At 34.6% G+C, this 13,759-nt stretch overlaps 1 protein-coding gene across 3 annotated transcripts in view; it reads right to left on the bottom strand.

Moving 5' to 3' along the window:
* The window catches only part of ITGBL1 (integrin subunit beta like 1), a 127,201-nt gene that overhangs the window by 59,340 nt on the left and 54,102 nt on the right, over positions 1 to 13,759 (bottom strand). For all 3 annotated transcript variants that reach the window (XM_068182546.1, XM_068182547.1, XM_068182548.1), the window contains 4 exons: positions 12,235 to 12,357; positions 10,037 to 10,177; positions 7,116 to 7,256; positions 2,691 to 2,837 (listed from right to left, as the gene is read on the bottom strand). In XM_068182546.1, the coding sequence (XP_068038647.1) occupies positions 2,691 to 2,837; positions 7,116 to 7,256; positions 10,037 to 10,177; positions 12,235 to 12,357 (552 nt within the window). The remainder of the gene's footprint in view (positions 1 to 2,690; positions 2,838 to 7,115; positions 7,257 to 10,036; positions 10,178 to 12,234; positions 12,358 to 13,759) is intronic.

The raw sequence follows: 13,759 nt of genomic DNA, 5'->3' as shown, positions 1-13,759 counted from the left end.
AGCATTTTATAGAGAGCAATTATCTAATTGTGTTCCTCCTAACCTTTTTTCAATTCTCTATTATTTTCAAGACAACTTCTATATACCCCTGATACATTAAAGGTTACAAAACCCTACTTTCTTTCCCTGTTCTTTTTTTTTTCTATACCTTTTTTTCTCTTGATGAGATTTCATGACTGATAGTTAAGGGAATATGGGATTCTCAAAAAGTGGTTCCCATTGCTATAAAAAACAAAAGTACCTAAATTTAAAAACAAAAGGTACAGATGAACAGACAACATTCTTTAAGGAAATAATACATGGAAAAATCATAAAATCATGCACCTGCATGTCTGAGAATTCTGCTGTGTATCCTATTCCATACATGAACTGCTTTACCAAAAGATCCCACTAAATTAAGTACTCCACTTCTTTGGCAGCACAGTGGATTACTGACCTGGGCAAGGATAATTGTCCTTGTACCATCATTTTCAAATGGAAAAGACACAATCTCCTTTTCCTTTTCAGACTTTCCTCATCACACAATCTTCTCTAGGACATCAAAAAAATTTGGGATGTTTTTACAAGCCTATGGCCTTTCCTACTCCTGAAGACTTGAAATAAATTGTGCATGATTGGAAAACCTTATTTTGATTCATTTGTTTGTGTCACACTTCTTCCCATGACAAGTAGTGGGATTTCCACATGGCACCAAATTTAACTATGCAAGTTCAATGACAATTTTTCATAGGAACTAAGCCTACTTTAGCAGTTCAGAAACTTTCTTACACTTTTTTTTTTTTTATCCAAAGTATCATGGAAGAAGGGAAAATCCAAGGAGTCCAGGGTAAAAAAAAACAAAAACCAGTAAAACACGGATGAGTAGACTGAAATGCCTTCCCAATGTCTTAAAATAATTGTTCATAAAACTAGAACAAGATACTGTTTTCCATTTTTAAATGGAAGTTTTCATGGGGAATTTTTTTTCAAGCCTGGAGTGCAGAATCTCTTGTTCCTTCATTACACCAGCTGTCTATCACACTATGTCCTAAATCCATATATGTGCCTTTTCCACTCCTTGAATACCTTAATGATCTCTTCTAGGTTTAGAAGTCAAAGTTCAATGAAAGCCACTATCAATTAAGCCTTTTGTTCCCATAGATACTGCTTTTGAAATTTTTGACCAACTCAGTCAAATTATTTTACCTGAAAATTACCTATTTCACTGCCAGGATTTCAACAGGAGAACAGTAATGAGAACACATCATCAAGTGTTTATGCAAAAGGCCAAAAGGGTAGAATTATTGTCATTAATGTTAAAATCTTTAAATTTACTCTTCTTATTATACTTAATTTAAAAAAATTCAATACTATATATTTATTCAAATTAAACTTGTTTTTATGATTTTTATTCTTCCTCTGTCCTCATAGAGGACAATGCAATTAAATCATAGAACTGACTCCAAGCTCTCAAGATACACAACTTTTAGTGAAGTAGATGAAAGAGACATTCAGCATCCTTAAGGACAAGAAAAAAAATGACCCAGTATTAAAAAAATAAAAAATGAAATCAAAAGTCAAAGCTCCTTTCTTGCAAACATGAAAAATAAAATGCAGTTAATTCTCTACAGATGCCCATTTTCCAATTAACTCGTAGCAAAAAATTCTGTTGTAAAATTTTAGCAGGAAAAGAGAGAGCCAATTAACTGGAAAACTGCAGCTTAATTAAGAAAAGAACAAGCAACTGTCTGTTAATACATCATTCTTTTAAGATATTCCTAATGCTACATTCAGGAAGTAAATGAGCTGCTACACAATTACAGGGGGAAAATAGTACAATTATCACAGAGATAACTTGGGTGGACAGCCTACAATTTTTGACTATGTTAGATAGTATTAGTGAAATAATAAATCACAAATGAACTGACATCAAGGGTCAAGTGCAGGAATTCAAGAGAAGCTTTAGGCCTTTCCCAGAAAACACATAAATGGGCAGAATTCATAACAACTTCAATCACTAATTCTAGCAATATTCTGTCTCGTATTTACTTTTCTCTCTTCTCTCTGCAGAAAACCACATTTCACATAGTGACAGAGGAAAATTAGCAGGTCCTTTTCCTTCTGAGAAAAATCGCTTGCAATATATCTTTTAAATGGGTGTATGACTTAGTATATATTTTTAGTCAAAGCTCTTGAAAATGCTACAGTGCCACAAAGAAATGCTTTCAAATGAAAAGCCAATGGCCAACTAGCAAACTGTGCTGAAGCACAGCTGCATTTTATAGAAGTCAGTCCTGCACTTAATGGGCAGTTTCTTAGAGTAAATCCAAACAACCCTTATCACAATGGTGCCACAACATTTTACACAGGCTGAAAATCTCATGCTGCTTTTGTGAATAAATGCACAGAATAAATCCATATTTTTAATGTATCTTTAGTAAAGACTTAGCTACAGCAATTTTCAAAGCACCCTCGAAAACCTCCAAAATAAATGTTAAGACATGTAAAATAAAAAACAAAGCAGGAAAAATAGGTGACCTTTGTTTTCTTCTCTTCCCTCCTTCTAATTCACAAGATGTACAGGTGTGATTCATGCACAGTAAGCCAAGAAGGAACACATTTTTCAGTACTTGTAATGCTGGACATCCATAAGAATTCTTTTAAGGAAGTACCTTTAAAGGGCATGAAAATTCTTCCAGAAATGGGCTTACCTCTTCCAGAGCAAGGTAAATTAGAATTTCCTTGGCATTTCTTAGCGCTTTCTTCAACTGACATTAGACATGAATGTGGATGTTCACACTTTTTCCCAGTCCATCCTTCTTTACAGTCACATCTTCCACAATTACACTGTCCATGACCTTTATAATGAATACAATTAAAGATTAACCTCCATTCTGATGAGGTATAAAAAACCCTTAATTGGATGAACTTTATCAAAGTTGGGGCTTCATTCAGTAATGATACTGGCAAAAAAATACAACCAATCCACTATATCTACTTTTGTTTCTGAAAAGCCATTCCATTTGAGCCATATTCCCTTTTCTGTTTTCTCCTTAAGGAATGTTTAGCCACTTCGCACATGATCGAATGCAAAAGGGTGGAACAGAGATTAAAAATACACATTTCACCACTGTTTGGAAAAGTGCAATGTCATTAGGCAATATTTAATTTATTTTAATGTCCTTTTCCTACAACGATTACAGCATATTCGCTAAGAAATATATCAATATTATTTTTTATCTAATTGCAATCAACATGACCCACTAGAGACAAGCATCGTCACATCACTTCCAAGCCTCAAACCAGTGCCTTCTACTAAACAGTGATATACAAATAATAAATTGGACATAATCAATTCTCATTCTAATAGGACAGTTGGATGTGGTTTTTGCTATCTTACTGTATGTCTGGGATTATTCCCTGCATGTATATTTCCTCTATATAAATGCAAACATATGCAATTTTTCTTGAGCTTTTCTCAAGAAAAAACAAGAAAAAAATATATTTGTCCTTCTCCCTCTTTATGCTCTTTGCAAAAAGCATTGAGATTCTGGCAATGCAAAATGTACCTGAGAAAAGCCTGAGAATCAGCAAAACAACATTCCTTGTCACAAAATCAAATATCTATTTTCATGAGTTCAGACAGCAGTTTAGATCTCTCACAATTTTCACACAGTCATCATTCATTGGACCCAGGACCAAAGCATGGCTCCCATGTCCACTTTTGTTTTTCTTGAAAACCACAGTAACAGAGATTTTATCTCTCTTTTTAAGCATACTTGCACTTTAGTACCAATTTTTAAAACATATTTATTTATTAGTTCACAAGGAGAAAATGGGAGGAAGCAATCATTCTAGGTGTCATCAGATGACTTCCCAGAATAAAAGTTTTATTAATTTCACAAAATAACTTTTCCTTTACATTAGTTATTTGTTTTCCCTGAAAAGCATACAGGCTTCTTCTTGTTTAGATGATGAGTTTAGATTAGATTACTAGGAAGAAATTCTTTACTGTGGGGATAATGAGGCTCTGGAACAAGTTGCCTAGAGAAGCTGTGGATGTCCACCTCTGGAAATATTTAAAGGAAGCCTGGATGGGGATTTGAGCAACCCAGTCTACTGGAAGGTGTCCCTGCCCATGGCAGTGGTTGGAACCTGGTGATTTTTAAGGTTCCTTCCAACACAAACCATTCTCTGATCTCATGATTCTTTCCTTTGCTTTCATGTGTACCTGCTGACAGGTTGTGAATTGGATTTATGATCCCTGACCCAGATAGATACTTATGGGAGGATTAGGTACTTTCGTACAATAGTTTCTTTGCTAAAGCCACAGCAAAGGAGCTAATGAAATGTGTGAACATACAAATTTTCTTAATGGAAGCGTATTTTCTTTCTGTGTCAAGTCGTGAAAGTTATTATCTTTTTAAATGAAGATAAACACTTTAATGTCAAGAAGAGTTCTGAAAGACAATAATTCAGGAACATTGTGAATGGTACTTCAGGTGTTAAAAGAAGGCATTCAATTGTCAAAATGATGTACAGTGAAATAACAGTCACCTCAAGCCATATGAAGCTTCTGGAGGGAGCTGCCCTTGTGGATGCTAAATCTTCACATCAGGGCTGTCAATTCCTGTCATTTGCATTTTATTAAATAAACATGGAATTTCATTCAGTCACAGTAGAACTCTTTACATGAAAAGAGGATTTCCTATAATTTCTCCATGCTACTCAGGACAAAGTGGTTTCCTGTCTCTACCTATTAGGTAGACAGAACAAGACAAGAAAATTTTCTATCATCTCTGTTTGATGAAAGTTTTAAGAGAGATGGATTATTTTCCCTAATCTAACTAATCACTCTTAGATTCATCCCAAATCAATTTACAAATAATTGTGAGAAAAAAATGAGGATATTTTGCAGATAAGCCTAATGCATGTACATTTTGTGCAGCAAGTAAATTTATTTCTTACAAGCAATTAAAAAACCTGTCCCACTACAATTCCTCTGTTAATTGTACATTCTGCCTGACTACCACAATAAACCAAAATTAAAACTTATGCATCTTTTCTATTTCTGAAACAAGACTAAACAGCAGGACTAGAAGACATTGTTCACACCACTTCATGTGCAAATAGATTTTTTTGCACAATCTATTTCAGGAATGTACATTTGGATGGCCAGCTAAGACTAAATGAGACTTTTCTAAAACATAATGGAAAGGGAATGGATAAAAATAATTCGTACTAAAATTTTTGATGAGTAGATGGAAAAATAAAACTATACTTCAACTTGAGTTTTAGTCACATTAAGCAAGCCATATGAGCCCCTCCTTTTATATCTAAGTTTTCCTCATTTACAGTTATGTCTGTGTAATAAAGAACGATATACCAGTCCTTCATCCAATGCCAAATCGCAATATCTTCCCCCAGGCTCCTTTGTAACTGTCTGTACATTCTCATCCTCTGCTTTCTTACAACCATTACCAACCTGGGCAGCAGCAGCTGCAAAGACAATAATGTCCCGGAAAGGGGGAATTCAAGCATGACTTTTTCAGTTTTACAGCATTCGTTTTAGATGCCACAGGTATGCTTTAATTTAATTCAGTTTGAAACTCTTGTCTTCACTGTTACCTACAGAATGCATTTACCTGGCTGATTTGTAGCTTTGCATTCTTTAGGAGATGCTGACGTTTTGATTAGTCCCTGAGTGCTAAAAACTCTGACAGTAACACAGTGATACATTCAAAAAATGACAACAAAGTCAATCTTCCTGCTGCTCTCAGGACTTCATGACTGCACACAGCTCTGCATCATTCCAGTTTATTAATTAAATAAAACATTAGATAAATATATAATATCTGCAAGTAGTTGAACATTAACTAGTGAATTAAGTCACTTAAGGTTTTCGGAAAAGCTTCTTTTCCCATTTTATTAGCTAGCAATTCCTCTAAATTTATTAAAAATGAAACAAAACACCAACCCCCCCTCAAAAAAACTACCAAAAAACCCCCCCAAAAAAAAAAACCCAAAAAAAAAAAAAACCAAAAAACCAGACAAAAAGCCCCACAACTGTTGATAAACTTTTCACTTTTTAAACAGAAAAAAGCTGAAAATTTTATATATCATACTAGTTTCACCTTTCTTTCTCTATTACAGACAACTCCAATGATCTTTCTATGGGACATATCTTACTCTAGGAATAGGAGGAAAATATATCATTATTAGCCACCTTGATGTGACTCAATTCTTCCTGTTATTAACTAGGCCAGACCAGATTTCTACAGGATGCATTGAAAATGACAACCTCCAATCTGTGAAGTCCCTTTGAAATCACATTCATTTGCTTTAGCAGAATTCCTGTGTGTACTAAATGCATGCTGTATTGAACAAAGTCCTTCTCTCCTGCCTAGTATTGGCATCTTTATTAGCATCCATACAAAACTGCAAGCAAGGTGTCTCTCAGAATCTCAGCTTTTGTTAGCTGATACATGGAACATCTAAGCTGCAAAGCCATTGCTGGCTGGCTGGATGTCAACTGTTTTGAGTATAATGCTCTCAAGTCCAAGTAAAAGAAAAAGGAAGATGGATGTGTCTAAGATGTACAGTCGAGGCTACAGCTACAGAAATGCAGCTGGGCCACATAGTCATATTTTTCAAGTATTGATGCTCTACTTTTTCTCATGTCAATTTGTATTCTCAGGGGACTGTTTTTCATTGACTCATTTATTTACTCTTCCTTGAATTTCTTCTTCTTGATTATCATCTCCCTATCATATAAAATTAAATAACAAACATAAGCTGATCTAACAAACTTTCAAATTCAAATTTTCCCAAGAAAGGATATATCTATATTTTTAATTTTCAACCATTATCCAATTCATGGTAGGTTACACTGAACACAAGGGTATTAGAAGGGAGATGGGCACAAGAATCTAATACTTACAGCATTTTGTTACATGCCATGGGAAAAAAAATACAGAATTATGTTTTTAATTTAAAAAGCCCCCTCCTGCCACCCAAGGTTGGTATATTTTAAGATAGGAAAATGAGAATTGGAGCACTAGGGAAGAGGAAGATCAGACCAGTTGGAAAGTTTTTTATAAAATTACACCTAAGTCCCCTTTATACACAAACCTTACCTGAACAGAAGTCATCAGAGTATCTATCATACACTGCTTTGCAGTTTCTTTCATCACACTCACAAGTATCTCCATGAATATCTCCCCAGTCACCAGTTGGGTCCACATCATGGCAGGTACATTCCCCACATACACATGTGCCTAGAAATGTAAAAAAATAAATTAAAAAAAAAAAAAAAAAAAAAGCACCAAAAAATAGAAAAAGACACAGAGATAGAAGATTAACTGTGTAATTTAGAGTACTTTGATTTTAGGAATTTACACTTGTGAATTTTCAGCTCTCACAGAAATGCAATTTCAAAGTGATAATGCAATTTTGCAAGTGATGATCTTGAACGTGTGCTCATCTTCTATGATTTGAAACCTTCTTAATTATTTAGTAGCAATACTTTAAACAAACAAATTGGCTTCCTGTTAATGTTTATTTTTGCTCTTGAGCCTTGCTAGGAGTCAACAAAAATGTAGCTCACAGAACAGTTGTACATCTTTGACATCAACAGTAATTTGCCCTGTCAGTAATGACAATAAAAATCAATTCTGTTTAAATGACTTGGGCTTGGGCACGGGGGATAAATTAATGGTTGTTAAAGCATAAACATTTAAACTACAAGAGAATCCAAACTAACACAGCTGAAAATGTCTAGGAGGTCATTCTTTACCTAAGAAGAACAGCAGCACAGATCTACATGAAAAGATACTTCTCCACTTTCCCAAGTCAATATTCAGGGTCACACCCATTGTTTACAATAAGAAGAAATGTGAATAACAGAAAACAAATTTGCATATTTTACTAATATGCAGAGAATATGCACCCTACTTATTAAGGAAAATCTGAACAAAAACCCCCAACCAAACAGAAAAAAGACATTTTCCTTATTCAGAAATCCAAACATGCTTCAGAGAGCATACTCACTACTTTTTTTGAGATGCTAACAGGCCTGTAGAAGCAGCCTGACCTTACTGATGCACACAGTTCATTTCTTGCAGAGTGGCTTCACCTTCTGCTACTCTGCCAACACTTCTGTCACCTTATTTAGGTTACTCTAAACAATATAATATAATATTTGAGGACGCCAGGACAGGATGACTAAACAGTACACATAGATATGGGCACATTCTCTAATAAAAGGAGCAGGTCTACACAACCCAGCATGTATGATATGAACACGAAGAGCAACTGCCCTGTATTATGCTAAAAAACCCTGAGACAGCCCTCAAGAAATTTGTGCCTAATTTTTTATACTTTTACAATTCAGTGACATTACTGAAGAAGAAAAAAACCATCCAACCAACCAACAAACAGAACCAGGAAATGCCTCTGGAGAGCGATTCATCCTCCCAGAAACAACTTCAAAGTTTATTTAGATCAGCTGTTCTGGATGTAAGAATGTAGAACATAACCTCACCAAAGTTTAAAAATCTAAATTTTCACATGTGGTCTAATCTGGTTGATAGATAGGCCAGGGGAAATCTTAGCACTGAAGGAGCGTGAGCAGCAAGGTTTGCCTTGATATTTGATTTTTAGAAGGCTCAAGACTGACAAGATGAACTGTACTTATATCACAAAATGTATAAGCACAGAAAACTGGGTAAGTAGGACCAAATGGAGCAGAAATACTTTGTTGGAAAGCAACTTCACAATAACAGAAGCCTACAGAATTCTTATGAAGATAAAATCACAAATACCTGAAAGGCTAAAGGCATGGAAGTATCACACAAAAGTACCTTTGTATTGGAGGTTGCAGCTACTCAGACCATCAGCTATGTTGTTCACACAGTTTCTCCTATTGCAATGCCAGTTTAAAGAAATAATCACACATTAAAATTTGAAATTTGATTAAAAGCTTGCTTTGACAAGAAATTCTTTGCCAAGAAATTACTTTCTCAGTGCAAAGAAAGCATCTGATATGAAGATACTTTGATATCTATTATTTCCAGAACTACACAAAAATTTTATGCTGAAGTCCCACGACTAAATGAGCCTACATGATCTCTGTTTTTGAGCCAAACTTTCAATTTCAGCCTAATTATGAGAAGAGAGTTTTTTAAATGATGATTAGATGTTTAGACATCTGATCTCTTGATGATGAGATGTTCACAATACAGCATGTTTTGTCAGTAGAGATGCTTTTAAGAGAGGTATCTATGTGACTCTTGCTTATGTATTACTATAATTATTCTGGTCGATTGCCAAAAAAATACTCTTTTTTAGCTCCTTGTTCACACCAGCTAGTGAAAAGCAACCTTATTTTGTGGTGTTTTGTTCCTTTCTTTTTTTTTTTCCCAAAAGGGCAAAATTAGACAGAAGTATAAGGTAAAATTCAAATTCCTAAACTGTGTGCAGAGAAAACCTTATGTAGTTAGAGAAACTGTCTGAAGTCTACCTTTCCATCTCCATACATTCCACGGCATTGTTACTGAACACTTCACAGGTGTTTTTTTGGTTGTAGTGGAAATTAAATGCTTCATGTTTTCATTTCCCCCATGCCATTGTGGGGCCTAAGTCTTCTTTAAGACTGAATTGACATATATTTCTGTGACCTTACAGCACCAATCCATTCAAAGTCAAAAATCTGTCAATATTTTATTTTGCAAGCTAAGTCTCTTAGCAAAAAAAAAAAAAACAAAAAAAAAACCAAAAAAAAAAACCACAACGTACTAAATAACAAATTATCCTTCTCAGTCTTACTACAAAAATAAAGAATGGAAACAAGTTGAGTTTGCTTAATCAAGAAGTGGATGTGCACTTGTGTAAGTTTATACCTAAACACAGGTATCTACCCAGCTGCAAGTGTATATCTAGAGCTGAGAACAAGCAGAAACTCAGCAAACACAATCTATGTCCTACTGCAGAGAACGCATAGAGTGAAATAAAAGCCAACTATATAAACACGTGTAGAAGGTCTACGCAAACGACACACCTCTGTTGCTGCAGATTTTGCCATCTGGAGATGTGCATCTTTTCTTGATCTCCCAGGGGGTGATGTCACACTGGAATTCACATTTATCTCCATGCCAACCAGCCTCACAGTAACAGTTTCCACAGTAACACTTTCCATGGCCTTAAGCCAAAACAAATTTTGTACAGTGAGAAAGAGGCAAGTTTTTAAAAGGCATTAACAATTTAACCGTTTTGATATTTTCTTTTAAAAAGTTTTACTGCTAGATTCAGAATCAAAACAGTTTATAGATCATGTATGAATAAAATCAGACAAAGGATATCAGAACTATACTTTTCCCCTCCATATTAGAGCCGATTTTCCTTTAATCATAGATTAAATCTAATCAAGAAACACTAATTGACAATATCATTTTTATATTTGTAAACTTTTTTTTTTTTTTTTACTTTACATGTAATTTTTGAAGACTGTAATAGTTAAAATTTAAACATAGCTTTACACATCAAGGTAGGACACATACTTGTCATGTCTAAGAACACCTTCTGTAAAGACATCTTGACTTATTACACACCAACTATGTTGTATATGGCTTCCCTTCTTCCCCTCTGTCAAGAAGATTTTTCAACATTACTAAACCAGTTCATTAAGGAGACTTCTTTTCAAAATTATTCTTTCAGATGTTCATTTAACAAAACATACATATCCCAAAACAGATGGTTGCATCATCCAAGTCTGGGTGAAACCAGATCCAGAATATTTTCATCTGCTAAGGCACATGTGCCATGTGCTTCAAAGCACAAAGCTTTTAAATTAAGTAGTTGCAATTCTTACTAATCTTAGAGCCAAAAGTTAACTCTTTAACAGTAGGATCAAATCAGGATCTTGTTCTTTTTTCCTTTGAACTTATTAGACCTGGCCACCTCTATCACAATCTGGTCAATTTATTCTTAATTATCAAGACTGCAAATTATTGAATACATTTTTTTCCTGTTTTTTGCAACTACACATGGAATTTTCATTACATGTGGTTAAATGTAAAAAAACCAATTAATTAATTAAATAATTAAACAACATAGACAATAAAAAATAATTATTATTAAAAGTTTGATCATGAACATTAGCAAAAAAATAAAAGGAAAAATGCTAAAGGAATACAATAATTTGATCTAGAGGCAATTTTAAAATTAAAATATCAATACTTCATTCTTCACTCACACTTTGATACTTCTCAGATAAATATCAATTAAATTATAAAATTTGCCTCTTGCTCTTGGCAGGAGAAAAAAAAATCACTCCTTTAGAGTAAAAAAGCCTTAGTTTAAAAAAATATCAGGACCAGAATTTAATTTTAACTAGAAGGTATGATACTCTTTCAAAAATGAGCTGCAACTTGACTCCAAAATGTATGCAACCTCAAATAAAAAAGTGATAGTTGACTGATAAAATTTCAACTAAAGTTGAAAAAACAAGACTGGAACACTCTTGTGGGCATATGGACACAATTTGCAAATGTGTAGCTTGAACAATGTTTGTAGTACCTTCCAGCTCAAGGACAAGCCTCCTTCTCAACATAGGCACCGGCATTTATAATACCATAAATGGTGTGTGTTGTACAATATTTAACTGCCAAGTTCCTGCCTTATAATGACATGAAAGAACAGTTTGAATTTTGGTTGCTTTTCTATCCATCAGCAGAGTTCATTCCATCTTATTTTCCTGCCTTTCCTACCACAGATGAAATTCATTATTCATTCTTTTCTCTTATCTTCCTGCTTCTGAGTTATCATCCTACATTTATTCCTGATATTTTTAATTTTTGCTTCCTTGACAAAATTCCTAATAATGTATTTCCTGTGGATTTTTTTTCATATGTTGTCCATTCTACTCTCTCTCATATGTGCCACGAAGCATTCACATTCCTCATATAGTCTAGTGAAGACAGACACACTCAGCTATTAATTACCTTAGTGAATTATCTTGTACAATCCTCTTTGCAGTTCTTCCCAAAAGAGGAGAATGTCACAGGATTTATTCGTTCTTTAACCTTATGGTTAGCTCATTTCTGCATCTGAAATTTGCACTTAGAATTTGCAGTGTGAAGTCTTGCAAATAGAGTTACTTTTAAGTCATACATTCAGTAAAGATATTTTGTAGAACTATGCAATTAAACAGCCTGTATTAATCTTCTTCACTTTTCTTGCACTCATTAACATACATACCTGTACAAATCTCTCCTGTTTCATCATCAATGCATTCTCTGTCATCACATTCACAAAATTTGCCATATACCAGTCCATTTTCTTCTGAGTTAGCACATTGGCACCTGCCACACTGACATGTGCCTGTAAACATTTAAGAAACATTACCCAATGACTGCAGATTATAGAAAGAGTTTCATTAGTGTGTCAGAGAAGGTACATATTTTGTTTCTGAGAAGGCTGAAATCTAAAGATCATCCACACAAATAAAGACAGACACAGAAATTATCCATATCAACAAAAAGCCTAATCTTAGCTGTACAGAGATAGAGCATTCAAGTGCCTTGGAAGTGTAAAGCTGTTTTTTTCACAGCATAAACCACAAAAAAAAAACAAAAAAAAAAAAACTTTTTGACATAATGAAAAGCCAGAGCACTCAGGCAATGCAGCAAATGATGCATTTGGATTTGTAAATAAACCCCTCTTTTATAACCCTCATCATGTCACACATTTGCTCCTTGGTGCTTTGAGGAGAGCTGGCCCTCAGCTCAGTGGCTCCCTCCCTCCATGACCTGCCCTCCTGAATAGGAAGACATTCTTTCATTGCTCCCTGGGAAAGAAGAATCCCCTCTTTTCCCTCAGAGGGTCTATCTGACATGAAATCATAAATAATTGTATGAATGAGTTCCACAGTCAAAAAGAAAAAAAAAAAAACACAACTACATTAAAATGACATTAGAAACAAAAGTATTACTATGCCACTGATATTAAAAAAAAAAAAAAAAAAACCTTGTCCCAACCTTTAATAAAACTGAAAGGGTGGGAACTTTGTGCAATATCCCATTACTGGGACCTTAGTGGTCAGTGGTCTCAAACAAGTTGTTTCAATAGTTGTGGGTTCTCTGCTTGCTTTTTAGCCTCTGTCAGGATCAGGATTGAAGGCACTTGAGACAATAGCTTGCATTCAGACTCAGGTGTTTATTATTTCTTATCAGTGTTACAGCCTCACAACTGTGAGTTCTGCAGTCTTTCATTAGCAAGGCACAAAATGGCTAACTAGCTCTTGTTACAAGGTCTTTTAAGGCTAAACTATCCAATTAAGAAAGGACACCTAGATTATTTTCCCTTTTAACCCAATAACTGATCCCTCCAAGTCTGCAATGTGGACTTTTCTGTCCAATTACAAAATACCACCCAAGCCCATGAAGAAGAAGGAAAAAAAAGGTAAAGAAGCTGTCTCTGCCCTAAAATCTCCATCTTGCTTCATATTTATTACTATATTCTAAAATCCCAAATTCTAAGTTTTCCATCCTGTGATATTACACACTTCTAACCAACTGTACACCCTTAATCCTAGTGCTATTAATCAATTTTTGATGACTTCTCCACGGCTTCAGGTCAAATGAAGTGTTCTCTTGCGTGTCTGTGCCTTTCAGCACAGAAAGTTTAAAATTCTCAGCATCCAGGTTTCCAACAAATAGTCAATGACATCATGATGCCAGAAAGTACAGATTTTTTTAAAATTCACTTCACAACATTCATACTC

The sequence above is a fragment of the Anomalospiza imberbis genome, chromosome 2, assembly GCF_031753505.1.
Source record: "Anomalospiza imberbis isolate Cuckoo-Finch-1a 21T00152 chromosome 2, ASM3175350v1, whole genome shotgun sequence".
Taxonomy (NCBI): Eukaryota; Metazoa; Chordata; class Aves; order Passeriformes; family Viduidae; genus Anomalospiza; species Anomalospiza imberbis.
This window is presented reverse-complemented; position numbering and strand designations above follow the sequence as displayed.